Source organism: Lagenorhynchus albirostris, chromosome 10 (assembly GCF_949774975.1).
Source record: "Lagenorhynchus albirostris chromosome 10, mLagAlb1.1, whole genome shotgun sequence".
Classification (NCBI taxonomy): domain Eukaryota; kingdom Metazoa; phylum Chordata; class Mammalia; order Artiodactyla; family Delphinidae; genus Lagenorhynchus; species Lagenorhynchus albirostris.
In genome coordinates, this window is record NC_083104.1 from 80,990,974 (window position 1) to 81,018,449 (window position 27,476).

The 27,476-nt window shown below is 55.3% G+C and overlaps 3 protein-coding genes across 14 annotated transcripts in view; 2 read left to right on the plus strand and 1 right to left on the minus strand.

The window, feature by feature from the left end:
• NOTCH4 (notch receptor 4) lies at positions 1 to 23,460 on the plus strand. Of its 8 annotated transcripts, none has more exons than XM_060163124.1 (30): positions 1 to 185; positions 989 to 1,070; positions 1,257 to 1,549; positions 3,162 to 3,509; positions 3,609 to 3,731; positions 3,838 to 4,074; positions 4,192 to 4,347; positions 4,807 to 5,001; positions 6,666 to 6,779; positions 7,855 to 7,968; positions 8,055 to 8,177; positions 9,030 to 9,189; positions 9,832 to 9,977; positions 10,384 to 10,536; positions 10,759 to 10,876; positions 11,115 to 11,202; positions 11,563 to 11,716; positions 13,414 to 13,598; positions 15,563 to 15,815; positions 16,065 to 16,177; positions 17,151 to 17,674; positions 18,246 to 18,629; positions 18,738 to 18,913; positions 19,456 to 19,675; positions 19,855 to 19,936; positions 20,035 to 20,173; positions 20,688 to 20,983; positions 21,226 to 21,373; positions 21,906 to 22,003; positions 22,172 to 23,460. In XM_060163124.1, exons 1-30 carry the CDS (start codon positions 119 to 121, stop codon positions 22,859 to 22,861), a joined length of 5,979 nt encoding a protein of 1,992 aa, XP_060019107.1. In that variant the 5' UTR covers positions 1 to 118; the 3' UTR covers positions 22,862 to 23,460. The 8 variants fall into 8 exon arrangements, with proteins under 8 accessions (XP_060019107.1, XP_060019111.1, XP_060019108.1 ...); XM_060163128.1 differs by having other exon boundaries at positions 4,015 to 4,074; XM_060163125.1 differs by having other exon boundaries at positions 3,618 to 3,731.
• The window catches only part of RNF5 (ring finger protein 5), a 24,828-nt gene continuing 11,978 nt past the window's right edge, over positions 14,627 to 27,476 (minus strand). For all 3 annotated transcript variants that reach the window (XM_060163162.1, XM_060163165.1, XM_060163164.1), the window contains one exon: positions 14,627 to 14,839. In XM_060163162.1, coding sequence (XP_060019145.1) covers positions 14,658 to 14,839 — 182 coding nt within the window. In that variant the 3' untranslated portion in view covers positions 14,627 to 14,657. The remainder of the gene's footprint in view (positions 14,840 to 27,476) is intronic.
• Positions 24,795 to 27,476, plus strand: part of GPSM3 (G protein signaling modulator 3) — a 4,382-nt gene continuing 1,700 nt past the window's right edge. The window contains exons 1-4 of one of the 3 annotated variants that reach the window (XR_009542983.1): positions 24,795 to 24,956; positions 25,163 to 25,271; positions 25,481 to 25,680; positions 25,929 to 26,258. Coding sequence is in view for 2 of the 3 variants with exons in the window: in XM_060163166.1 (XP_060019149.1) it covers positions 24,915 to 24,956; positions 25,163 to 25,271; positions 25,481 to 25,680; positions 25,929 to 26,066 (489 nt within the window). In the remaining variant the exon portion in view is untranslated. Of the gene's footprint in view, positions 24,957 to 25,162; positions 25,272 to 25,480; positions 25,681 to 25,928; positions 26,719 to 27,476 lie in introns of those variants that run through there. The other 2 variants (XM_060163167.1, XM_060163166.1) reach the window with 2 other exon arrangements.

Genomic DNA, 27,476 nt, shown 5'->3' on the forward strand with positions numbered 1-27,476 from the left:
CCGAAGAGGAGGAAGAAGGGGCCGTGGGAGCAGAGTGGGTGGTTATTGCCTCAGTGAGGGCTCTGAGGGTCCCACTGGAAGAGGCAGGGGGGATCTGGGCTTGGGCAGGGGCTCTGGAATGCAGCCCCCTTCACTGCTGCTGCCGCTGCTGCTGCTGCTGTGCCGGTCAGTCGTCCAGACCAGAGGTGAGGCGTGGGGTGGGAGAAGTGAGGGGACCCACCTTCCTTAGGAGGATGTCCAGTGGACTGGGGACAGAGGGTCAATCTGCATGCTTTGAGGCGACACTGGATGGAGAAGATTCTCACGCCCCAAATGGGGCTGCCGGCAGGGAGAGACAACTCTGCCCCTGCAGCGACACAGACCCAGGCTATGGGCCCTGTGCCAGGGGTGGTGACGGTAGGGGGGATGGGCGAGAAGGTGCCCACCCCCAGGGAGAACCAAGTTGGCCCTGGAACTGGGGGACAGCGTGCTCTTACAGTCACGTTTAGGAAGAAGAGAGGGAAAAGAGGGACCACCTGCTAGGGGAAGAGATGAGAGGGAACAGGAGATGGAGACATGGGAAGGTCAAGGGCCCACAAAGTCCCTTTCCTGGTCCAGCTGTCCCCACCCCCCCCCCATGGCTCAATGCTGGGCCCTTCCGGGAGGAAATCCCTTCAATGTTTCAGCCATTCACCTCCCAGGAGTCCCCTCAGCGCCCCCCTCCTTATTCCTGTTGTCTTGCTTCCGAGGGATGGAGCCTGAAGCTAGACTTGGGAGGCCAGAGAATAAACAGGAAAGGAGGGGTGGGGATTAGTAACTGAGAGGCCTGGGATCTGGGGGGCTGGGAGTGAGCACCACGTGGGGGTTAGGAACAAGAGTATCCAGGCAATGGTGGGGTTCAGAGCACCTGTGCGGGGCTGCTGCAGGCAGGTCCCTCCGGGGCATCCAGGGGAGGAAAAGTGGAGCGTAATGCTACCTGCTCCCATCTCATCCTCATCTCCATCTCTAGGGCTGCAGTGCGGGAGTTTCCCAGAACCCTGTGCCAATGGAGGCACCTGCCTGAGCCTATCTCAGGGGCAAGGGACCTGCCAGTGAGTGTACCTTGTGGGAGTGGGAGACTGGGAAGGGGAGTAGAGGAGGGGACGGGGAGAAATGGGAAGGAAGGAGAAAGGGAGGAGGTGAAGCAGATGAAGGGAGACAAATGAAAGCAAAGGAGGGAGGGAGGAGAGAAAGCAGAGGGCCAGGAAGTAAGCTCTCCTGTCTCCTCCCCTGCCCAGGTGTGCCCCTGGCTTCCTGGGTGAGACATGCCAGTTTCCGGACCCCTGCCAGGGTGCCCAGCTCTGCCGGAATGGAGGCAGCTGTCAAGCCCTGCTTCCCACCCTTCCCAGCCCCCCCAGCCCTCCCTCTCCCTCGGCCCCCAGCTTCTTCTGTGCCTGCCCCTCTGGCTTCACTGGTGAGAGGTGCCAGGCCCAGCTCAAGGACCCCTGTTCTTCCTTCTGTTCCAAAATGGGCCACTGCCACGTCCAGGCCTCGGGCCGCCCACAGTGCTCCTGCATGCCGGGATGGACAGGTGAGCACTGATGGGGGCGGCGAGGAAGGGGGACAGGCAGGGGCAACGGGCTGGGCTGTGGGGTAGGAAAGATGGAAATAGAGCCTGAGAGACTGCGAGCCCTTTGAGGAGAGAGGCCGAGAGAATCAACAAGCCAATTCTTGGTGAACCATTTACCCAAGATTGACATTCACCGACAGGATAGTACCGATTGCGAAGATGTTGAGGTGTTTCCAAGCCAGCTGGTAAATAGCTACCGCCTCAGCCCCCTTCGCACACCAACCTGACCCCTCTCCCAGCCCCTCAACCTCCCCTCGGTCCACTAGCTAGAGAGTTAATGCCTAGCACAGCAGGGGACTTCCAGGACTCTGCATTCTGAGCATCTGAATGGCTTCTATTCTGAGTGGCGGGAGCCCACACTGTCACCCGGGAAGACTGCAGTGGTGGGCGGTGTGACGGGACGTGGGTGCAGCCCTGGAGCGAGAGAGCAGGACACACGATGGGCAGGGTGTGCTACCATGAGGAAGTGGTCAGGGGTGCCTGGACAGAGCTGCGAGGCCCTGGACGGAAAGGTTCCACAACACCTCACCAGGATGTGGAGGGCTGCACCAGGCAGCAAAGGCCACGAGGTCAGAGAGCGCTTGGGATGTGGGTGCATCCAGGAGGGGGTGGACTGGAGACAAAGATTCTCAAACTTAGGTAGGCATAGCAGTCACCTGGAAAGCCTTAAAAAGACCGATGCCCTGTCCCAGAGAGCCTGCCCTGGTGAATCTGGGGTGGGCCCAGGACACAGAGATGTCTTAACTGACGAGGAAATTCTGAGGCAACGGGGCCTGAGACCGGGTGTGAGAGACCAGCGTATGTGACAAGAAGGATGGTCAGTGGCAACTTGCCACGCCTTGTACTTCAGAGTAGGGGCTCCGGGCGGCCCCCTCCTCGGGTCCATTGCCAGCTCTGCCACTGACTAGACGTGTGACCTTGCATAAGATATTTAAGCTGTCTGGGTCCTCGGTGGTCAGCCGACGTCCACACTTCATAAGGTTGTTGTCGGGAAGAAAGGGGGCGATGCTCAGGAAGTGCTTACTTAGCTCAGTACCAGCGCCACCGCCGCCAGCGCCACCATTCCCACTGGTGCACACGGCTGTGAAGTGAGTCTCTTTATCGTTATCCGGACCATTACACCCACCTGAAGATCAGGAAATCAGGATAAGAGAGGCAAGATGACTGCCCGAGGGCACACAGCTGGCGGGGGGGGGGGGGGGGGGGGGGCAAGGCAAGGGGCTAAGTCTCCTGCTTGCAGAGGCTGCATGCTTTCTAATTCGCCACCAAGGTCACCACTAAAGGAACCCTCCGTCCCAGATTTTCCCAAGCAGGGCTGATTCACAATACTCCCACCAAGAGCTACATGTTCAGTTTTCAGCTTGAAAAATGTGGTCACTCCAGATATAACCCTCCCAAAGAATGATAAAAGTGAGGGTGATGGAATAGGGCAGAGAGGGTATGGGAGGGAAGGGAAGATAATATGGAAATTCGACACAGAGATAATCCAGAGTGAGAGCTGGGTCATCTCAGAGGAGCTGGAATTTGTGCGGTGCTAGGGAAATGCCCCCCCCCCCCCCGTCCTCTGCCTCAGGTGAGCACTGCCAGCTCCGGGACTTCTGCTCAGCCAACCCCTGCATCAACGGAGGGGTGTGTCTGGCCACATACCCCCAGATCCAGTGCCGCTGCCCACCTGGCTTCGAGGGCCATGCCTGCGAACGCGATGTCAACGAGTGTTTCCAGGACCCAGGACCCTGCCCCAAGGGCACCTCCTGCCATAACACCCTGGGGTCCTTCCAGTGCCTCTGCCCTGCTGGGTGGGGGGGTCCACGCTGTGAGCTCCGGCCAGGACCCTGCCCCCCCAGGGGCTGTCCCAGTGGGGGCACCTGTCAAGTGGTTCCAGGGAGAGACTCCACCTTCCACCTCTGCCTGTGTCCCCCAGGTGTGTCCTCGCAGGGGTCTTCCTGCAGCCCCTCTCTCTGGGCACGGAGGTTGTCTCCCATGGGTCCCCTTCCCTCAGCTGATCGCATGACCCTGTCAGGTTTCACAGGCCCAAGCTGTGAGGTGAATCCAGATGACTGTGTCGGGCACCAGTGTCAGAACGGGGGCACCTGTCAGGATGGGCTGGGCACCTACACGTGCCTCTGCCCAGAGGCCTGGGCAGGTGAGTCGTTTCGGCCAAGCTGATAGCACCAGTGGCCCAGTGGAGCCCTGCTCTCCACTCCTCACAGGGCCCCCAGCTCCAGCACCTGTCCCCTTCCCCCTGGCAGGCTGGGATTGCTCTGAAGATGTGGACGAATGTGAGGCTCAGGGTCCCCCTCGCTGCAGAAACGGGGGTACCTGCCAGAACTCAGCTGGCGGCTTCCATTGTGTGTGTGTGAGCGGCTGGGGGGGCACGGGCTGCGAGGAGAACCTGGACGACTGTGTTGCCGCCACCTGTGCCCCAGGTTCCACCTGCATCGACCGTGTGGGCTCCTTCTCCTGCCTCTGCCCACCTGGCCGCACAGGTGTGACACAGGTTACAGGGAGGCGGGAGGTGGAGATGGTACGTGACAGAAGCACCAGGAGGGCAGCTGGGAGCTTCAAGCGGCCTCTGAGAGCCTCGCCTCCACCCTGCCCTCCAGGCCTCCTGTGCCACATGGAGGACATGTGTCTGAGCCAGCCGTGCCACCGGGAAGCCCAGTGCAACACCAACCCCCTGAGGGGCTCCACATTCTGTGTGTGTCAGCCTGGCTACACAGGGCCCACTTGCCACCAGGACCTGGACGAGTGTCAGATGGGTGAGGCACCTCCACATGAGACCCTCTCTGAGCCCCCAGACAGCCTCTGCACTGAGGAGGGAAACAGGCCAATTGTTTTCCAAATTAAAAATATAAACATCTTGGGGATTCCCTGGCGGTCCAGTGGTTAGGACCTCGCACTTTCACTGCCAAGGGCCTGGGTTCGATCCCTGGTTGGGAAACTAAGATCCCGCAAGCCACACGGTGGCCATGTAAATAAGTAAACATCTCTTTTTCCTGAATTTGCCCATTTTTGGCATCTCTGCCTTACACGGTCTTCTCACCAATCCTCAGCCCTCGAGGCCCCATTTAGTCCTCCTCCATTTTAAAGCCACAATCCCTTTCCCCACTTTGATCTCATCAGCCACAAACAGGGTCCCCACACCTTCCCTGCCACTCTGGCCTCCTCGCCCTTCCACCACTGACCCCTGCGGACCCCCGGATCTTCTCTCCTCCTAGCCCAGCAAGGCCCCAGTCCCTGTGAACACGGCGGCTCCTGCCTCAACACACCTGGCTCCTTTGACTGCCTCTGTCCCCCTGGCTACACGGGATCCCGCTGCGAGGCCGATCACAATGAGTGCCTGTCGCAGCCCTGCCACCCTGGCAGCACCTGCCTGGACTTGCTCGCCACCTTCCAGTGCCTCTGCCCACCAGGTACCAGCTGAGTGGGCCCTCAAGTAGAGGAGACGGGAGACTAATCCCGAACCCATTGGACATGACCCCTGTAGAGCACAGATAGCCTCAGGCCGGTCGGGGTCAGACAGCAAAGAATGCTTCTCCTCCTCTCCTCACCCCCCAGATGAAAACTCTGGGAAACTGACGGGCCCTGGGAGAAGGACTGCCACAGATGGTAGTGAGGCTGTGCACTGCTCAACTCTGCACTCATTTCATAGACACCGCAGGGTACACAAACTGGTCCACTGTACACAGAGGCCCATCAAGGGAGAGCAGAGCAGCAGTGAATAAACTTTTCATGCTGCAGCCTCTGCTTATGCCAACCCAGAATGCTCATCCTAATCACAGAACCTCTCCGCTGTAGAGATTGAAAGTAAACCTTTAAAATCCCAAAGTGTCAGGCTTCCCTGGTGGCGCAGTAGTTGAGAGTCCGCCTGCAGATGCAGCGGACACGGGTTCATGCCCCGGTGTGGGAAGATCCCACATACCGCGGAGCGCCTAGGCCCGTGAGCCATGGCCGCTGAGCCTGCGTGTCCGGAGCCTGTGTTCCGCAACGGGAGAGGCCACAACAGTGAGAGGCCCGCGTACCACAAAAAAAAAAAATCCCAAAGGGTCTGTGTGCTTGAATTTGGCACAACAGGAAAGGAATGCTGCAAGGCTGCACCTACCTACAAGTTAGTTTTAAGGGGGGTAAACATCTCCCCAGGGAGACAGTGAGAGAGCCAATATCAAGGAGCTGGATAAAACCAGGAAAATAACAGCTTACTTTGTGCCTGAGCATCTTACATGCATTATCTAATCTTTACAATAACCCTATGAAGTCAGCATTGTTACTATGCCCATTTTATAAATGAAACTGAGGCACAGAGAGGTTAAGTGACTTGTTGAAGGTTACCCAGCTAGTAAGTGGCAGAGCCAGGATTCAACCCCAGAGCTTTGATAGTTTTACCCACTATACTACACAGCTTTCCTAAGCTGAGAAGCATCCAAAGAAAAATGCTGAGAAAACTATCCACTAATCCAAGGGACAAGGTTGTAGATCTCAAGGAGCTTCAGAGGCAGGTTCCCCAGGCAAGAAGAGGGAGGCAGCCGAGGTCCAGCTTCAGTTCAGGGTGAGACAGTGAGGACCGGGAGGAGGTCGAAGAAGCAGGACAAGTATGGCAGTGACACAGGTCCCCAGACGCCCTTCAAATCCCCACCTTGGGGATCCCTGGTCTCCCTGGCACAGAGGTCTGCCCAGGTAGAACAAGAGGAGTGAACCACCTCCAAGCAGATGCCCATTTGTCACATTGGTACCTCGAGGACCTCCAGGCTGATCAGCCCTCCCGGGTGAGCCCTGCCTTCTCTGCACAGAGGAATGGCCCCAAAAGGCACTTCCCCAGAGCCCTCCCACATGTCCCGGCAGGTGCCCTGCTCCCTGAGCTTTCACACCTGAGGGGATAGAGCCAAACACAGCAGAGTAGCAGGGCCTCGGGTTCATGCTCCAACCCACGCGCAGACGGCCCCCTGGGAGAGGCTGCCTGCTGGGGCACAGGGCAGGTCAGGGACAGGGCTGGTTCTAGAACCCAGGCCTCCTGGACAGAAGGGGTGAGCAGCTAAGGCAAGGCTGGCCTGGCTGAGCCTCGCCCTTGACCCCTCCTCAGGCTTAGAAGGGCGGCTCTGTGAGGTAGAGACAGACGAGTGCGCCTCTGCCCCTTGCCTGAACCAGGCTGACTGCCACGACCTGCTCAATGGCTTCCGGTGCGTCTGCCGGCCCGGTGAGTGCAGATTCCACTCCACGGTTCCAGCCTAGCAATCGCCCGTGGCCTCTTGAAGCTCTCTCGGGCCAGACCGAGGAGCGCCCCATTTCTCCAACTCCTTCTCTCTTCTCCAAACTCTCTTCTGTCACGTCCTCCAAATCTTCCCCTGCTTACTCGCCCACCCTCATCTCTGTCCTGCCAAGTCACCCAAATATCCCTCCTCTCCAGTCCTCCTGCAGAGTCCTCTGTACTCTCCCCCTGCATGCCGGGGGTCCCCGGCTGGTCTTGGCACTGTTCGCCACGGATGCAGGGAAAGTCGCCCCAGGCCTTCCTTCTCCAGCTTCACGGGACATCCCTCTATTCCCTGTTACGATAATAACTGATGTTTATTGAATATTTACTCTAAGCCAGGCACTTGGCTATGTACTTTTCAGGCATTATCTCATTTAATTCTCTCAGTGGTACCATGAGTAGTTTATATTATCATTTCCCTTTTACGGGGGAATAAAGTGGAGCCTAGAGAGGTTGGGTAGCTTGCCCAAAGTCACACGGCTAGCAGGTGGCTGTTTCACCTTTATGCATCACCCTCCTGTCATCTCCACCTGTCCCAGGTGTCTTCTCTGGAAGTCCTCCAGGTTCACCTTTCCTAGCAAGGGAAAGGACCAGGACCTGTATTTATTCTTATGATAAAATATATTTTCAGCATTAGTACACATATCCAGTTATGCCTTATTTATATAAAGACTAAAGTTACCAAGTTGTGCTCTATTTTGTCCTGATATCCAAATCACTATTTGAGAAGCTCCCATATTGGTGCCTTCATTATATAATGACACATTTAGACGAAACCCCAAACCAAACCATTTGAAACAAGATTCTCTCCCTTGCAATTTGTAGCAATGTTATTGCTGTATTTGTAAAGAGAAGGCTAAATACCAGTGTTAACTCCTAATTTCTTGTTTGAATCCATGAAATCATGCCTGTAAAGCTCAAACATTTGTAACAAACTCCCTCATAGATCTAGAGAAAGTCAAGAAAAGAAAAAAAAAAAAGACCTTGGTCATCTCTCCGCTCTCACTCCCAACCCCACCAGGATTCACTGGCCCCCGGTGTGAGGAGGACATCGACGAGTGCAGAAGCTCTCCCTGCGCCAACGGTGGGCAGTGCCAGGACCAGCCTGGATCCTTCCATTGCAAGTGTCTCCCAGGTAAACTGGGGCTCAAACTCTGGAGGTGAGAGTGAGGGCAGGCACAGACTTCCGTGCAGGTCCCTGACCCTCCTGCTGTGCCATAGGCTTTGAAGGCCCACGCTGTCAGGCGGAGGTGGACGAGTGTCTGAGTGGCCCATGCCCCACTGGAGCCAGCTGCCTTGACCTCCCAGGAGCTTTCCTTTGCCTCTGCCCATCTGGCTTTACAGGTCAGCAGGGGAGGCATTGGAAAGAACTGGAGGGGTATTTGGGGTAACTGGAGTCCATTTGGGGTACAGTAGAGGTCACTGATGGGCATTTGAGCATTGGGATGTGAGAACAGAATGCGAATGGAATCCCTTAAATTTATGCAGTGCAAAACCTGCACAACCGTACAGGAGCTGAGGGTGAGTGTTACTGTAGGACCCACATCAGGCCCAACATGAGTGGCATGACTGGGGAACAGGAGCAGAGGATGAGGTTCAAAGGCAAGCCATTCATCTGCTTATTTAGCAAACATTTATTAAGTGTCTACTATGCCAGACACAGATACTAAGTTGAGCAAGAGTTGCTATCCTCAAGTGGATTTAAATCTACTGTAGAGAGACCAACAAGTTGATTATGGCCCAGAGACATGCTCTGAGAGAGGAATGCACAGGATCCTATAGGAACACAAAGGACTGGCCAACCCAGACTAGAGATGAGAAAAGATGGCTGAACGGAGTCTTAAAGACTGAGTAGGAGTTTGTCAAGACAGAATGCTAGGCAGCGCGTTTTAACTGCAGATAACAGCATGTGCAAAGGCACGGAGGGAAGAAAAGCACACCCCGCTTAAGGGAGTGTAGGACATCCAGAGCTTAGGCTACAATGGGGCGAAGGTCAGAAACATAGCAATTGTAGGAAGGCCATGGCATGCAGGACCCCATGTGGCATTCTGAAGAAGTTGGTATCCTGAGGCATTAGGGAGCCACTGAAGGACAGGTTCATGAAGAGTGAGCAAGTCACGCATAAGAAGCGGCCTTTGGCCCCATCAAGGACAGGGAGGGGCTCTGTTTTCTCTCTGACCAATCTCCCCACCCCAGGTCATCTCTGTGAAATTCCCCTGTGTGCCCCCAACCTGTGCCAGCCCAAGCAAAGATGCCAGGATCCGGAGGAAGAGGCCCACTGCCTCTGCCCCAGCGGAAGCCCTGGCTGTGCCCCAGCTGAAGACAACTGCACCTGCCACCATGGGCACTGCCAGAGGTAACATCTTCCAGGCCCTCCCCATTCATAGTCTCCTCTGGGTCCTCCTCAGCTAAGGCAGGAGAAAAGAGCCAGTGAGGGGTGAGTCTGTAGGAAATGACCAATGGGGAATGGGAAGAAGATGGCAAAGTTCTGAGATCACAACCAATGAGAGGGTTTGACTGGTGAGTGTTATCCAATGAGGGGAGAGTTCATAAATAAAGAGAGAAACAGAGGACTAGGGAGGTCAAAGCAGAAAGAAGAGTATTAAATCCCAGGACCAATTCATCTCATCATTCATTAGACAAATATTTATTGAGCATCTACTATGTGTGGATACATTTCCAGGCATTGGGGGAGCAACACAGAACAAAAGAGACAAGGTATTTACTCTCATGGAGCTTTGGTTCTAATAACAAACAAGTTATAGAAGGGATGGATGAATAGATAGATAGATAGATAGATAGATAGATAGATAGATAGATAGATAGATAGATCTAGTTGGAGAAAATGAGTGGGGCAGGTAGGGCAGAAGGGGGACAATGCTGAGAGCAAAGACGCTGAGAAAGGGGCCAGAGTCCCAGGGCCAAAAAAGAAGAAGTCGTAGGGGTCTGACCAACGGGGAGGGGAGAAGAGAAAACCCCCCTTTCTTTTTATGACCAGATCCTCGTGTGTGTGTGATGTGGGTTGGACAGGACCGGAGTGTGACACAGAGCTGGGGGGTTGCGTCTCCACACCCTGTGCCCACGGAGGGACCTGCCACCCCCAACCCTTTGGCTTCAACTGCACCTGCCCCACAGGTTACACAGGTGAGGTGCTCCCTAAACCGGGTATACCCTGGGCTGACCACCATCTAAATCAAGGGCAAGGCCAGTGGAGACATGTGTCCAAAGGGCTCTGGGTCTCAGTCACCACCAAGAAGAACTGGGCAGGGGCTGGGACTTCCCTGGTTGCCCAGTGGTTAAGACTCCACACTTCCACTGCAGGGGGTGCAGGTTCCCTCCCTGGTCAGGGAACTCAGATCCCACATGCCCCACGGTGCGGCAAAAAGAAAAAAGAACTGGGCATGGGCTGCAGAGGGCACGGGTGACGTAAGAGGTGGTGAGAAAAGAAAAGAGGTTGGGGGATGGGGGTGAGGAAGGGAAGGAAAGGGAAGAGCAGGAAAAGAAGAGAAAAGGAGGTTTCCCTTTCTCAGACCCCACCCGCTTCCCTCAGGGCCCACTTGCAGCGAGGAGGTGACAGCTTGTCACTCAGGGCCCTGTCTCAACGGTGGTTCCTGTAGCCCCAGCCCTGGGGGCTACTCCTGCACCTGCCCTCTGAGCCACACCGGGCTCCGCTGCCAGACCAGCATTGACCACTGTGCCTCTGGTGAGTGCCCACCATGCCCTGGGTCTGGGCCACAGGAGGATGGAGAAACTGGTCAGGGTATGTTTGTACCACATTTAAAAAAAAAATTAACTGGACACAGTGAGCCGTTGTTTGGGTGGGGAAGTTGCGGGGGGTGGGGGGGTGCCCCGTGTGTGGTGTGACTGAGGCCACAGGCCAGGTTACAGGCAAGGAACCCAACCCCTCACAGCCTCCTCTCTCCAGCACCGTGCCTCAATGGGGGCACCTGTGTGAACAGGCCCAGCACCTACTCCTGCCTCTGCACCACGGGCTTCCAGGGCCCACGCTGCGAGGGAAGGATCCGTCCCAGCTGTGCGGACAGGTGAGCAGGGCACAGAGACCCCTGGAGGGAGGGAGGGAGGGAGGGAGCCCTCGCCACCCTTCCTCTCCATCTCCTCTGGGGCGCCATGCTGCCTCTCATCCCACATCCCACATCCTTTCACTCTGCCTTCCCTCCTACTTTCCCATCTCCCCAGTGGTTGCCTGCCACCACATCACACACTCCCTCCCCTTGCTGCCCTGGCCTTCCTCCTACTGTGCCCTCTCTCTTTCTTATCCAGCCCCTGTAGGAACAGGGCAACCTGCCAAGATGGCCCTCAGGGTCCCCGCTGCCTCTGTCCCCCTGGCTACACAGGAGGCAGCTGCCAGGTGAGGGGCACAGAGCCAGGTGTGCTGAGGAGGGAGGGGCAGGAGAGCTCTAGTGAGAGGGCTTCGGGTATTAAAAGGTGGCAGCAGGGAAGCTTAGGAGGGGTATCCACGTGAAAGGAGGTGTGGAAGTCTAGGAGTTGAGGTCTAACTTGAGATTTGTATGGTTCACTGAAAGGATTTCTGATCCCAGCGACTGTTCTGGGATGTGGGTATCCAAGGAATCCAGGGAGGGTGACCTAGTCCCAGACCATTCAGGAGAGAATTTTCAGGGTAAGGGATTTTGAGACACTGGCAGGGGACCATCTCTAGGCCTGGGAACCTGGTGTTCTTTCCTGCCTCACGCTCCCTCCTAACCCTCAGACGCTGATCGACTCATGCGCTCAGAAGCCCTGTCCACACAATTCCCACTGCCTCCAGACTGGGCCCTCCTTCCAGTGCCTGTGCCTCCAGGGATGGACTGGGCCTCTCTGCAACCTACCGCTGTCCTCCTGCCAGAAGGCTGCTCTGAGCCAAGGTACTGACCCAAGGACCGACTATGGGGCAGATGAAGAGCAAAAGAGTGTCCTCCTCTACCCCACCCCTAAGGACATCCACACACAGCATTTGGACAAACAGTGGACCAAGAGTCAAAGCAACACAGACAACCAGTTATTGATGCTGCAGCTCAACACCCAGGACAGCTTAACACAACTCAACTCCTAGCACCACGTTCAACACAACACAAGCAACACCACCCAGCCCAGTCAACCAGACTCCAGTTTAACACAATCACCAGGGACATAACCCAGTGATCCAGCGTGGAACAACTCCAGCATGGATGTCTTTACCATCATAACTCAACTAGAGTGAACCACGCTTAACCAGCTACACTCAACACACTTCGCCATGCCCCACTCACTTGGATGTTATGCCAACCCCTGGGTAAAAGAATACCGTTCTAGTTCAAATAAGTTTTGTTATGAGAAGAACTTAGGAAAGAGACCATTGTGAGGTTAGGGGATGGCTGATGGGAATCACTGTGAGAGAACATCAGAGGATGCAAAACCCAGGGGATGGACTTAGACCATTAGTTAAGCCACTTCAGGTGTCCCCACCTGAAGTTTCTCTTGAGTTCTTTCTTGCTTGAGACATTTAAAGCCAAGAATATAGTTGCTTATAATGCCCTGATAAGCCAAAGAAGAGGTATTTCTCTCCATTCTGACAAAACAGACAGGAGGAGGAACTTGATTTTTTTTTTTTAAGTTGGGGTATAGTTGATTTACAATGTTGTGTTAGTTTCAGGTGTACAGCAAAGTGAATCAGTTATACATATACATATAGCTTCTCTTTTTTAGATTCTTTTCCTGTATAGGCCATTACAGAGTATTGAGTAGAGCTCCCTGTGCTATACAATAGGTCCTTATTAGTTATCGATTTTTTAAAATTAATTAATTTATTTATTATTTACTTTTGGGTGCATTGAGTCTTTGTTGCTGCACGCAGGCTTTCTCTAGTTGCGGTGAGCGGGGGCTGCTCTTTGTTGCGGTGCGCGGGCTTCTCATTGTGGTGGCTTCTCTTGTTGTGGACCACGGGCTCTAGGCGCACGGGCTTCAGTAGTTGTGGCACGTGGGCTTCCGTAGTTGTGGCACGCGGGCTCAGTAATTGTGGCTCGTGGGCTCTAGAGTGCAGGCTCCGCAATTGCGGCCCACAGGCTTAGTGGCTCCATGGCATGTGGGATCTTCCCGGACCAGGGCTCGAACCCGTGTCCCCTGCACTGGCAGGCGGATTCTTAACCACTGTGCCACCAGGGAAGCCCTAGTTATCTATTTTATATAGAGTAGTGTGTATACGTCAGTCCCAGTCTCTCAGTTTATCCCTCCCCCACTTACCCCCTCGTAACCATAAGTTTGTCTGTAAATCTATTTCCATTTTGTAGATAAGTTCATTTGTACCCTTTTCTTTACATTCCACATATAAGCAATATCACACGATATTTCTCTGTCTGACTTACTTCACTCAGTATGACAATCTCTAGGTCCATCCACGTCGGGAACTTGATGCTTTAATCTCTTCAGGGTCAAGAGTTACTGACTCCTCAGGCCCCGAGTGGCCTCCACCCACCCCAGGAATGTCAGTGGCCCCTCCATGGACCTCTCTGCTCACTGCCTGGAGCCCCTGAGCATCCTTCCACCCCACCTAGCTTTATCGATCCCTGTGTGTCTCTCTTCCCAGGCACAGAAGTCTCTTCCGTGTGCCAGAATGGAGGCATCTGCATCGACAGCGGCCCCTCCCATTTCTGCCACTGTCCCCCTGGATTCCAAGGCAGTATATGCCAGGAGAGGGTGAGCCCCTGTGAGTCCGGGCCCTGCCAGCACGGGGCCACCTGCATGGCCCAACCTAATGGTTATTTCTGCCAGGTGAGAGGGTCTAGAGGAGGTGGGGGAAGACAAATTTGGGCTGCATGTGGGAAACAGCAGTCATGGGGCAGAAAGGGGAGGGGGAGAGGGCATCTTCTTTTCATTCACCCCACACATCCAACCAACCACCAAGTCAGGTTATTTTACCTCCTGAATATTTCTCAACTCTGTCCTTGCCCCTTCACCCTCATCCCACTGCCTTAGTCCAGAGTTTCGTTGCATTCCGCCCGGACGCCTGCATCAGCCTCCTAAGTGTCACCCCTGCCCCCACACTTGTCCTCCTAAAGGTTCGGCCTCTACTCCACCACTAGGGTGCTCCGTTGAAAATATTAAGCTGGCCTGTCACTCTCCTGCTTAAAACCCTTCAGTGGCTGCCCACCTCTTTCGCAGTGAAGTCCCAAGCCCGGCAGGACCCAGCCCTGCCTGCCTCTCAGGCCTCACCTCTCTCCGCCAACCCCTAACCCTGCTCCAGCAACACAAACCTGCAGCTGACTTCCCTACACCCCAGACCGCCTCTCTGGGGGCTTTCCTCACCCCTCTTCCACTGGATGGTGCCCAGGAGGCGTCTGCCTCAGGGGAATGTCCCTAACTTCTCTCCAGACTGGGTCAGGGCCTTACCTTGGTGGTTCAGGTCACTGAGCAGGACGGGAAGGCAAAGCTGGGACTCAAGTCCAAGCAGCCTGATCCCTGTACTCACAAACACGAGACTGGATAGAAGGCATGATCCTTTAACCGCCCTCTTTCTTTAACTTTTTTTTTGTGTGTGTGGTACGCGGGCCTCTCACTGTTGTGGCCTCTCCCGTTGCGGAGCACAGGCTCCGGACGCGCAGGCTCAGCGGCCATGGCTCACAGGCCCAGCCGCTCCGCGGCATGTGGGATCTTCCCGGACCGGGGCACAAACCCGCGTCCCCTGCATCGGCAGGCGGACTCCCAACCACTGCACCACCAGGGAAGCCCTTTCTTTAACTTTTAAATTTTATTTTTTAACTTTTTATTACGAGCGTTTTCAAACATACACAAAAGCAGTGTACTGATCAGTAGTGAACCCCCGTGTACCCATTACTCAGCTCTATTTCCTCTTTCATGAAACTCCTTCCTCCAGAAATTTCCAAGCACGACTCTCGTCTGTTTCTTCCGGCTCTCTGGCCATTCCTCGGATGCTTTGTGAATCCCTTTTCCTCCATTTTTCTGAAGTCTTCCTGGTACTCCATTTTTGCATACTCTCCTTCCTCCTGCAAGAACTTGGCACATGATACAGACCTCATCAATGACTCTTCTCTCACTAGCAAAATGATATGAGATAATCAGAAAATGGTTAAGGTCATCAGTTATGGAGTCATAGACGCATTGAATCCCAGCTCTGCCACCTACCAACTGTGTGGCTTGTGCAAGTCACTCATCTTTCAAGGAATCAGTTTCCTTTTCTGCAAAGTGAGACTCAAATGAGATGATCCATATAGAGGGTTGTTAGGAGGGTTTTATGAGGTTATGTATATAAATTATGCAATCAGTGCTAGCTGTCTCTCCTCTGGTTGACTGAGAATTTCATAGACGCAGGGATGAGTTCTAATTTTCTCTATATTCCTAGAGCCTGAAAAGGTGCCTGGCACAAAACAAAGCAGGCGTTCAATAAATGGTTATAAATTAATTAAGCATGAGCGAACCCAGTGGGTGTGTGGCTGGGGGAAGAAGGATTTTTCAAAATCGGAGCTATATCTATTGGCAATGAATCAAAGAGATTGTTTGGGACTGGGAAGTGGTTAAGTTGCGTATTATCAAATAATTGTGTATCACGTGGAGTTGAGGTACAAGGGTTAAGCTACACGTGGCTGTGACGCACGGTGAGCTGAGTGATGCTCTGAGTTGGAAGGTGGGGTGCTGGCAAACTACCTGGAGCTGGGTCCCCCAGAGTGCCAGGATGGGCTCATTTACTGGTTCCCTGTCTGACCCCCTTTGCCTACAAGTGTACACCAGGCTACAGTGGACAGAACTGCTCAAAGGAACCTGACGCTTGTCAATCCCAGCCCTGTCACAACCATGGAACGTGCACCCCCAAACCTGGAGGCTTCCACTGTGCCTGCCCTCCAGGCTTTGTGGGGCTGCGCTGTGAGGGGGACGTGGATGAATGTCTGGACCAGCCCTGTCACCCCACAGGCACTGCAGCCTGCCACTCTCTGGCCAATGCCTTCTACTGCCAGTGTCTGCCTGGACACACAGGTAAGGTCCGAGAGAGGGGGTATGAGCATTTCTGGGCACAGCTGAATTGACCATGGAAACCCAGACAATCCCCACCCATGAGGCAGCCTAGTCACCTGGTCCATCCCCCTGCCTCTAAACCCCACACCAGAGAACATGCCCACCACCCCTTTGCCTGTGCGGCTAGTGCTGGGCTGTCTCCCAGGAATGAGCCAGCAAGGAGGCAGCGACTGAAACAGAGTGTTATGTTTAACCCCACCCCTGCCACAGGCCAGTGGTGTGAAGTGGAGCTAGACCCCTGCCAGAGCCAGCCCTGCTCCCACGGAGGGTCTTGTGAGGCCACAGCAGGACCACCCCCAGGATTCACCTGCCACTGCCCCCAGGTGAGAGACCACAAAGCTGCTTTCTCTGTTGCCCCCAACGCTGACGTAAGGTGAGAATGCCTGAGCCGGGAACCTGGGGGAGCACTGGAGTGGCAACTATTGGAGAAAGCCATCTCATGTCCACAGTGGTAAGTGGTTCTCAGCAGCAGTCGTGGGGAAAGGCAGGATCAGGTGGTAGCATGAATGGAACTTTCAGAAACCACGGGCACTGCCTAAGGGAAGGTCCCCAAGGCCAGCTGGGTGAGCTTGGATAAGTTCTTTTAACTCCGTGTGTGTATTTGTTTATAGACCTCAGACGCATAAAAGTGGGTTCATCTTAAGCCTTGGTTCATGATACACTAACATACAAACTAACATTAGTTTAGGTACTGCCTTCTTTTAATTATCCTTACAAGATAACACCCATGAACCTAAAACAAGAATTACAATATTAATAATAACTTCCATGTACTTATGTCCTCCTGTATCCTGTTCCCCTTCCAGAGGAAGAGAAGGTACATAATCCTATCTCTAAGGATCAAGATAATATAGTATTAGTTCAATTACTATTACTCTGTTAACAGTTTCGTCTTCCAGGACTCACATCATGATGACAGTTCACCCATGTTTTGTTTTGTTTTGTTTTGTTTTTAAATTGGTGTATAGCTGAGTTACAATGCTGTGTTAGCTTCAGGTATACAGCAAAGTGATTCAGTTATACATGTACATAGATTCATTCTTTCACCCACGTTCTTGCGAACAGCTGTGTTTCATCCATTCTCCCCACTATGCAATATGTCACTGTGTGGAAAAAAAAAGGGGGGGGGACATGGTTTCCACTACTGTAAAATGATGAATTTGATGTTCTCTGAGGCCCCTTCCAGATATGAGAATCTAGGACCCTCTGAGTTATCTTAATGCAGGGGTTAGCTTAAGGGGAGTTGGGGAGAATACTACAACGTCCTTCCCCCAATCTCTCTCCTCCTCTCCGCAGGGTTTTGAAGGCCCCACCTGCAGCCACAGAGCCCCCTCCTGCGGTCTCCATCGCTGCCACCACGGTGGCCTGTGTCTGCCCTCCCACAAGCCTGGATTCCCACCCCGCTGTGCCTGCCTCAATGGCTATGGGGGCCCTGACTGCCTGACCCCACCCGTCCCTCCAGGCTGTGGCCCTCCTTCTCCATGCCTACACAATGGCAGCTGCTCAGAGACCCCTGGGCTGGGGGGCCCAGGCTTTCGATGCTCCTGCCCTCCCAGCTCTCCAGGGCCCCGGTGTCAGAGGCCTGGAGCAAAGGGATGTGAGGGCAGAAGTGGAGATGGGGCCTGCGACGCTGGCTGCAGCGGCCCAGGAGGAAATTGGGATGGTGGGGACTGCTCCCTGGGGGTCCCAGACCCCTGGAAGGGCTGCCCCTCCCATTCTCGGTGCTGGCTTCTCTTCCGGGATGGGCAGTGCCATCCACAGTGTGACTCTGAAGAGTGTTTGTTTGACGGCTATGACTGTGAGACTCCTCCAGCCTGCACGTGAGTCTGAAACCCTGAAAGGCTGGGCGGGGGCAGGGTGAGGGTAGAAGGAAGGACATAGATATCTCTTGAGTTACAGCATGACCACAGCCTCAAGCTTCAGGGAGTTTCCACCCTAATAACCATTGCTAATTAGGGGTATAAGATGCTAGACTCCAACCCAGAGGAATGGGGCAGCATGAATATTTAATGTGGGGACCAAGAAAGAGGGCGCTGCCTCTTTCAGAGCTACCCTCTGAGAGCTGTGGGATCTCTGGCCTCAAGCTTCTCTAAGCCCTGTTGCCATGGAGTATCTCCCCTAGCAACCAGCATCCCTGAGGGAAAAGGGCTTCACTTCAGGGAGACAGGAGTTTGGGAGGGTAGAGAGTGGGGACAGTGTTAGGAAACAAAGGTGTCAGTAGACATTAGGGTGTCTGGACTACCTACCATTCGGGGTCTAAGCCCATTACTCCAGAGCTGCCCCCACTTAGCAACCAGAGCCCTAGAGGCTGTGGAGTATCAGGAATCCTCTCTGGGATGAGGAAGTCAGGTTTCTTTGGGGGTCCTGAGTCCCCGTCTCCTCAACCCACAGCCCAGCCTATGACCAGTACTGCCGTGATCACTTCCACAATGGACACTGTGAGAAGGGCTGCAACACTGCAGAATGTGGCTGGGATGGGGGCGACTGCAGGCCCGAAGACGGGGATTCGGAGTGGGGGCCCTCCCTGGCCCTGCTGGTGGTGCTGAGCCCCTCAACCCTGGACCAGCAGCTGCTTGCCCTGGCCCGGGTGCTGTCCCTGACTCTGAGGGTAGGGCTTTGGGTAAGGAAAGATAGGGATGGCAGGAACATGGTGTACCCCTATCCTGGAGCCCAGGCCGAAGAGGAGCTAGGAGGAGCCCCAGACCCCTCTCACCATGAGAGAGCAACCCCTCAAACACAGCCTACAGGCAAGGAGACGGACTCCCTCAGCACTGGGTAAGAAGGCTGGGAGGCGGGGAAGAGGGGGCAGACATTAGTTTTTAACCAGCAGAGGGAAGGGAAGCAGGGACCAACCGAGGGGTCTCTGAGGTGCCTTCCCCGCAGGTTTGTGGTGGTGATGGATGTGGACTTGTCCCGCTGTGGCCCCGACCATCCTGCATCCCGCTGTCCCTGGGACCCTGGGCTCCTGCTCCGCTTCCTTGCTGCGATGGCCGCAGTGGGAGCCCTGGAGCCCCTACTGCCAGGACCCCTGCTGGCTGCCCACCCTCGTGCAGGCACCGGTAGGTGGCCCCGTCATTTCCCCTGACTTTGCTCCCAGGCCAGCTTTCACGCCAGCAACCAGCAATGAAGTCAAATGAAACAGAAGCACTGGAACCCCAAATGTTCTTTGTGGAGACTTACCTTTGTTAACGTTCTTCTCCAGCTAGATCTCCTCATGGCCCATTTGCTCTGCAATCTCCTTTACTTCCCTCAGTACTTTATTCTAACCTCTATCACAGACCGCCCACAAACCTTGGGTTCTGGTCTATTCTACTAAGCCGAGAGTATCCAACCATCCCCGTATCAACGGTTCATAGCACATGAGAGAATAATAGCTCTTATATACCACTTACTACGTGCCAGGCCTTGCTCTAAGCATTTTACAGTATTAACTTATTTAATCCTCCCAACGACCCCTATGAGGCAAGTACTGTTATTATTCCCATTTTACAGTTGAGGAAACTGAGACAAAAAGAGGTTACTGCACTTGTCCAAAGGTCTCACCAGAGTACCCAGCCTCACCAGGAATGGCCTCTTTTTCTGACTGTGTCTCTTCCACCAGAGCCCCCCGCCAACCAGCTTCCCTGGCCTGTACTGTGCTCGCCGGTGGCCGGGGTGCTTCTCCTGGCCCTCGGGGCTCTTCTCGTCCTCCAGCTCATCCGCCGGAAGCGCCGAGAGCATGGGGCCCTCTGGCTGCCCCCTGGGTTCACTCGAAGGTCTCAGACTCAGCCAGTTCCCCGCCGACGCCGGCCCCCGCTGGGCGAGGACAGCATCGGCCTCAAGTGAGAGTGAGAAAGAACTGGGGCTCAGGGAGGGGACTCTTTCCTGTGGAGATATTTATGATCAGAAGCAATAAGAGATGCTATGCAGAAGTTGAAGACACGGGAAGGGGAGAGGGGTGGGAAGACTGCTGGAAATCTTAGGGACCCTGAAGGTCCTCTACCCACCCATCCCCTTCCAGGGCACTGAAACCAGAGGCAGAAGTTGATGAGGATGGAGTTGTGATGTGCTCGGGCCCCAAGGAAGGAGAAGAGGCGGACCAGGTGAAAGCACTGGGGCAGGAATGGTCCTAAAGTGACGGAGGGGTTGAAGGGACAAGTCAACCTTCCTTCACTGATCCTTGCTTGTCCTGATCCCCAAGGCTGAAGAAATGGCCTCACCCTCCAAGTGCCAGCTCTGGCCTCTGAGTAGTGACTGTCAGGAGCTCCCCCAGGCAGCCATGCTGACTCCTCCCCAGGATTCTGAGATGGATGTCCCTGATGTGGACACCCGTGGACCTGGTATGTGAGCCACCCCAGACCAAGAAAATGAAAACTCCCTTTGACCCTTTTAGAATCAGAAAGTCCTCTGATATCAGAACTGGAGAAACTAATATTAGAGTGAGTGCTTCCAACAGCCATTCTCAAAGTGTGGTCCCAGGACAGAAGAATCAGCATCACCAGGGAAATTGTTAGAAATATAAATTCTCAGGTTCCACTCCAGAGCTACTGATTCAGAAATTCAAAATATTGGGGAATCTGTGTTTTAACAAGCCCTGCAGGTGAGTCTGATCCAGGACTCAAGTTTGAGAATCATGGCCCTAGAATGTTAGAGTATTAAGGCCTGATGCTTCCTTTTACAGATGAGGAAACCAAAGCCCAGAGAAAAACAAAGTAGAAAGTCACTTGACTAAAGCCACACAAAATCAAGAACCCAAGCTGGGCTTCCTGACACCTCAAGCTGTGATTCTCCCTGAGCCTCCATGTTCTCCCCCTTCCCCAGTTGTCTCCCATTCTTCATGTCTCTCACCCACAGATGGGGTGACACCCCTGATGTCAGCAGTCTGCTGTGGGGGAGTGGAGCCCAGGACCTATCAGGAGACATGGCTGGGAAGCCCTGAGCCCTGGGAACCTCTGCTGGGTGGAGGGGCCTGTCCCCAGGTTCACACCATGGGCACTGGGGAGACTCCTCTGCACCTGGCTGCTCGATTCTCCCGGCCAACCGCTGCCCGCCGCCTCCTTGAGGCAGGAGCCAACCCCAACCAGCCAGACCGGGCAGGGCGCACCCCGCTTCACACCGCTGTGGCCGCTGATGCTCGGGAGGTTTGCCAGGTCAGTGCACACTGGGGCTGCTAAAGGAAACGGGGCAAATTTGCAAGTAAGGCTGGGCAATAGCATCCTCTGGGTCTGGCAGAGAGGAAGGTGATGTGAGACTGGGGACTGAAAGAGAAACAAGAACAGATGGATGAATATGGATTCGGAGGTGCTTAACAGTGTGAGGGACCTTAGCTAGCAGTTCAGATATACCAAGGGTCACTGGCCCTCTCTGCCGCCCCACCCCCACCCCGCCCCAGCTCTTACTCCGCAGCAGACAGACTGCAATAGATGCGCGGACAGAGGATGGGACCACAGCCCTGATGCTGGCCGCCAGGCTAGCTGTTGAGGACCTGGTTGAAGAACTGATTGCAGCCCAAGCAGATGTGGGGGCCAGAGATAAATGGGGTATGGATCTGGGGAAGTTGATGTTGTGCTATCAAGAAGTTGAGCAAATGGGGTGTGAGATAAGATGCAAAAAAGGGGGGTTAGCAGAGGGACCAACTGGAAACTGGGGCATTCCCTCCCACCCTGCTGTCAAGGTGGTAAATCTGCACAGTACGGTGGCAGTAGGCAGCAAGTGAGTCTTCCCTCATCATCCTCAAACACACACACACACACACACACACACACACACACAACCCTAGTCCACTGGGAACTAGGATGGCGGAAGAGTGAGAAGGGAGGGGGTCTCGTGGGAGGGACGTGGTCTGCCGGTCCCATTGACCCCAGAACAATGCCCCATTGTCCCTCCCGCGCGCCGGTGACGTCACTGGGGCAACGCTTCCTGCAAGCCGGCGGTCACCCGGGCAACGCTTCCGCCTTTGAGGGACCCGGCGGGCTGAATAGCCCTTCCCCCAAGTCCAGAATCCGTGGGAAACAGGAACCCAGGCGTCGGGCCCCCAGCCTCGGGGTAACAACCTCTCACGTGGTGCCCTAGGAAAAACCGCGCTGCACTGGGCCGCCGCCGTGAACAACGCCCGGGCCGCCCGCTCCCTTCTCCAGGCCGGAGCCGATAAAGACGCACTGGACGGCAGGGTTAGACCGGGTAGCGGGCCCCCAACAATTAAGCTGACGCGGGAGAGGTGCAAAGCGCCGGAACTCCGAAAAACCTGAAGGGGGAGGGACCACCAGTCAAGTAGGAGGGCCAGTCCTGTGGGCGCGGCCTTCCCTGACCGCCCCCGCTGGCTGTTTCCTCCCGGGCAGGAGCAGACGCCGCTGTTCCTGGCGGCCCGAGAAGGAGCCATGGAGGTAGCCCAGCTGCTGCTGGGGCTGGGAGCCGCCCGAGGGCTGCGGGACCAAGCCGGGCTAGCGCCCGGGGACATCGCACGCCAGCGCAACCACTGGGATCTGCTGACGCTGCTGGAAGGGGCGGGACCACCGGAAGCTCGTCACAAAGCGACGCCAGGCCGCGGCGCCGGCGCCTTCCAGCGCGCGCGGACTGCATCAGGAAGCGTGCCCCCGCGTGGGGGCGGGGCTCAGCCGCGCTGCCGGACGCTGTCAGCCGGAGCCTATCCTCAAGCCCGGACTTTGTCCGTAGACTTGGCCGCCCATGGGGGCGGGGCCTATTCGCACTGCCGAAGCCTATCGAAAGGAGCAGGAGAAGGCCCGCCCCTCCGCGGCCGTAGGTTTTCTGCAGGCATGCGCGGGCCTCCGTCCAACCCTGCAATAGTGCGAGGAAGATCCGGGGTCGCGGCCGGGAGCGGGGGTGTGGCCTCAGCTGTTGACTGGCCCTGCGATTGGGTGGCTCTAGGAGCCTGCGGCCCCGCCTCCAACACTCCAATCCCGCCTCCTTGCCTCACTCCGTCCCCTGAGCGGGGATCCCCTCAAGTTGCATGGGGTCCCCCAGCCCACCAAGTAATACCCTTAAATGCGGGAGGCGAGGGTGAGAAATAAAAGGCTGCATGTCAGGGAGGGATTCTAAAAGTGAGTACTCGTTAAATGGCAAGCAGTATGGAAGGCCTCCAGATTTTAAGGTCCTTGAGCCTCAAAAGTGAGGGGTCATGAGTGTAGTGTCTCTCCCAAAATGGTGTATGCCACATCGTCTTCCACGTGGAGAAACTGCAGCCCTGGAAAGAGGGTTCGGGGTGCTGGGATGAAGCAGGCCCAGCCTCTCTCACAGAAAATAAGGATGAGGTGTTACAGGAGGATGGAGTGGAATGGGAGAAGTACCCCTGAACCAAGAACTGCAGACAGATAGAATGTAAGATGTTCTTTCCTGTATACTGTTTCCAAAGGGAGCCTCTATCGCCTGTAACCCCCACTACCCACAAACGGCTGACAGATATTTATTGAGCACCTCCTGTGTGCCAGGCACTGTGTAGGCACAGAAGGCAGGGCCAAGGGTCACTCCAGCTGATGACTCCTTGCATTCTCCCCACCTCACCCCACCCCCAAACAAACCATTGCAGGGATGAAGTGCCACTCTTCTAGCCACCACTATAGCTAAGAACTCCAAATCTGTCACCCCATAATAAAGCTGATTTGAAGTGTTACCGTCTTTTGGAGGGGTTGGGGAATGGAAAAAACACGAAGTTGACTGCAGAGTGTTTTCAGAATTTTGTGCCCGAGGTTCAACATTTGGATGGAAGCTTTGAGTATAGTTTTAAGAGCAGGAATGAGTAGATTTGGGGTCCTATGTTAATTTAGGGTATCATCTAAAGGCAAGAGTCTCTAGTAGCCCGATGAGAAACCACACACACACACTAAACCATGCATACCCTTTGTCCCTCTTCCAAGGGCATTCTTTTATAGCCACTTGGGAGATTCCTGAGCCCTCACGTGGAGGGAGATGGAGAGAGCACCTCAAACTTTAACCACCATTCAGCCATATGGTTATACCTCTTTCATGGCGATAGACCTGAGACACGGAGACATGAAGCATATTGAAAACGAATAATAACTACCATTTATGAGCATTCACTATGTGCCAAATGCTTTATCACATTTGATCCTCATACCAACGCTATTTAAAAAAACCTCCATTTTACTCCTTCAGAAACTGAGGCACAGAGATTGTATTTGCCCAAGATTGCAAAGCACTAAGTGGCAGAACCTGACCTCTTCATCGTATTTCATGCTCAGTCACTCAGCTAACATGACAGGCTGCCATTTAGAGGTCACAAATGTCTCTGTCCTGTTCCCACCCTGGTGCCAGCCAGCCTGACCAGCATTGATCAAAGACCAGGGCAGGCTGTGGTCCCCTCTCCCTTTTCCGTTTCATGACGAAAGGAAAGCTTCCCCTGCATCTCTTACGTTTGGTGCATATTTTGTGCCCTAAGTAGACTCTAAGCACGTATAGGGCAATGATAACTATTTAACACATATTTGTTAGACAGTGCTAGGGGTATATGTATGTTTGAGGGCCTGACATCCTTGGATCTGAGTCCTCTGCTTCCCACTGGAAACATGCCCCTCCCCGACCCAATAAGTCTGAGGGAAGCTGGGAAGCAGGGGGCAGGTCCTTCTTAGGGAAGGTACCTGGGGTAAGGAGTGGGGGGGGTGGGGGGATTCTGAGGAGTGAAACCACTTCCTCTGTAGCTAGTTCCTGTGTTGACAGAACTGAAGGGGAGGAGGGGGGTGGAGGGAACAGAGCAGGAGGTTAGGGGGTTCCTGAGGCTCTGGAGATGAGAAAGCCAAAAGTCCTTCCCCCTCTGAACCCCCATCCCTACTGCAGCTGGAGGAGTTTTTCCAGTCTCTGTGCTCCCCCGGGGCGAGAGAGGTCAAACAAGCCGTTGGGTGGGAAAAGAGAACTGGAGGAAGTTGACAGGGATGGGCGGGGCCCGGGGGGGTGCTGACCAGGAACCCAGCTTCCTGCTCAGTACCCAGGCATCCAGCCCCCGGCTCACCCCCACCCCTTTCAGCCCCTACTCCCCTCAGGAACTCAGGGTTCCGGCCCTCCTCCCAAATCCCAGCTACCCCTCCCTTATCGGTTTCTCCCCTCCAGGGGATGGAGGCTGAGAGACCCCAGGAAGAAGAGGATGGCGAGCAGGTGAGCTGGCACCGGGTTGGGGAGGCTGGCATTGGGAGAGAGGGAGGTGAGAGGACCTGAGGCAGAGACTGAGTAATGGTGGACTCAAGGGACTTGGACAGGCTTGGGCACAGAGGCAGGAACAGAGACGCAGAGAGAGGAAATGGGCTGCTGGCCTAGCCCTCTGCCCACCCCACCCCCACTTGACTGGAACGGATGTCTCTCAGCATCAGGGCCCCCATCAGGATGAGCATGGCTGGCCCACTGTGAACACCAGCAATCGGCCTTGGCGATCTGCTCCTCCGTCCCCTCCTCCTCCAGGGTCCCGCCACACAGGTACCCCCACCCACCCAAGGAGCTCCCTGACTCTGGTGCCCACATCCTTCCTGATCCCATGACCAAGGCCCAATCCATCATGGGCTCTCTCCCCACCTCCTCCGGACTCCCCATCATACCCCCTTAGCTCTGACCCCCCATACACACACACCCACCACTGCTGTCTGCCAATTCTCTGGGTGTCTGAGCCCTCCCCCTCCTCTCCCCAGCCCTGGGGCCCCGCTCGGCCTCCCTGCTCTCCCTGCAGACTGAGCTCCTTCTGGACCTGGTGGCTGAGGCCCAGTCCCGCCGCCTAGAAGAGCAAAGGGCCACCTTCCATCCCCCCCAGAACCGTCCAAGCCTAGGCCAAGCCCCGCCCCGGCCTCTTGAGGACAGAGAACAGCTCTACAGCACCATCCTCAGTCACCAGGTGAGACACCCATCCCCTCTCCACCAGGAGGCAAGACCCAGGCTTCTTGGTCTCTTGGCCCTTGTACTCTTTGGGGGTCCTACCTCTCCTTCTCCTCAGGCATCTGCCCCCCTGCCCCGCCAGGTCCTACTCCCCCTACCCCCATCACAGGTGTCCTCACACCAGCCCCTCACACCAGCTCTGGCTCCTTTCAAGCCCTGCTCCTCTTAGAACCTCACCAACAACCTCCCCTCCCTCCACTCCTCCAGAGCCAGCGGATGGAAGCCCAGCGGTCAGAGCCTCCCTTACCCCCAGGGGGACAGGAGCTCCTGGAGTTGCTGCTGAGAGTTCAGGGTGGGGGTCGAATGGAGGAGCAAAGGTCCCAGCCCCCCCCACACACCTGCTGAGACTTGAGCCCCACCAGCCCCTCTGCACTCCTGCGGCTCAAAAGCTGGGCAGCCCACTGCATGCCCTCAACCCTGCCAGGCAGGGGCACCAGAGACTGGAAGACCCAGCAGAAATCTCAGTATTCATCGCCCTCATCCACCTTTCCTGGGAACTGGAGCGGGTGAAATCCTCAAACCCTGGGAATAGTCAAGGTAGGATGGACATTGAACTGCCTCCATGACCAAGTATGTAGGAGCTTGAGGCCATGAGAGGATCCCAGCCACAGTGGGACACCTCACCCTCTCCTCTGATCTCAGGGAGTGGCTGGGAGTCTTGGTCCTGAACTGTGGGGACACCCCCCGTAGTCAAGCCACCAGGCAGGATATGAGGTGCTCATTTCCCAGAGGAAAGGCAAATCTCCCAAGGTTTTCACCTGAGAGACAGTTCCACCCTCCTTCTCAGTAAGAAGAAAGGAAGAGAGGGCACAGCAAAGACATAAAGACTGTTCTCCCACCTCCATCACCAGCACACCCAGCCCCTGGACTGAGGGGCCTACAGGCTGTGAATGGACATTTAGCCCTGCCCACCCTCCCTTCCCACTGCTGTTCTAAGCTGTCTGATGTTTGGTTATATGAATAAATGTAATTCCCCTCTGGACTGAAGACTGGTGTTTCGGGTGGCGGGGTGGAGGGTAGGAGGGTGAGGCCGGAGGCCACCACTCTCCCCAGGCTGGCCAGAGGCCAGCTTCCCTCCCTGGCTGGTTAATTACTGGCTCATTAAGCAGCGGCTGGAGACCTCCCTAATTATCCCCCCAGCCCCCCTCTCCTGGTTTTAATTAAGTAGAACAGGGAGGGGAGTCATTAGGATAAGAAATATGAACTAAGCTGTCTGTGAACCCAGGCATTCCAGCGGCCAGAGTCCTCATCAGTTAGATCCCGGATTCAGAACTCAGGTGCAAGGCCCCCCAGCCTCCAACACGCCCCCTCTTCAAGGCCACAGAAGTCCAGCCCCTGGGACCTTCCCTTATTTTCCCCACGGGCTAGTCTCCTCCCCTCGTCCCCTCTCCCCTCCTCCACTCGTCTCCGTTCCTACGTTTCTGTGTGTCTCTCTCCGCCCCCCAGCTCCTCCCTGTTCCTCCTCTCTTCTCCCCTCCTCTTCCTCCCCGGCTCCCCTCCCCCAGCCTCCCTCCCTCTCGCTCCCCCCCTCTTCTCTCCTCCCTCCTCCCTCTCTCTCACACACACCCCCCGCTTGGGCCTCCTCTCTCTCTCTCTCTCTCTCTCTCTCTCTCTCTCTCTCTCTCTCTCTCTCTCTCTCTCTCTCTCTCTCTCTCTCTCTCTCCCCCCCTCCCCCTCTCTCTCTCTCTCTCTCCCTCTCTCTCTCCCTCTCTCTCTCTCTCTCTCTCTCTCCCTCTCTCTCTCTCTCTCTCTCTC

Bases quoted from the DNA above. Each gene is read 5' to 3' on its own strand.
- NOTCH4 (XM_060163124.1), top strand. From the start codon at position 119: ATGCAGCCCCCTTCACTGCTGCTGCCGCTGCTGCTGCTGCTGTGCCGG. The intron at 3,732-3,837 runs GTGAGTCGTTTC...TCCCCCTGGCAG, and splicing joins CTGCCCAGAGGCCTGGGCAG to GCTGGGATTGCTCTGAAGAT. The intron at 7,969-8,054 runs GTAAACTGGGGC...GCTGTGCCATAG, and splicing joins CCATTGCAAGTGTCTCCCAG to GCTTTGAAGGCCCACGCTGT.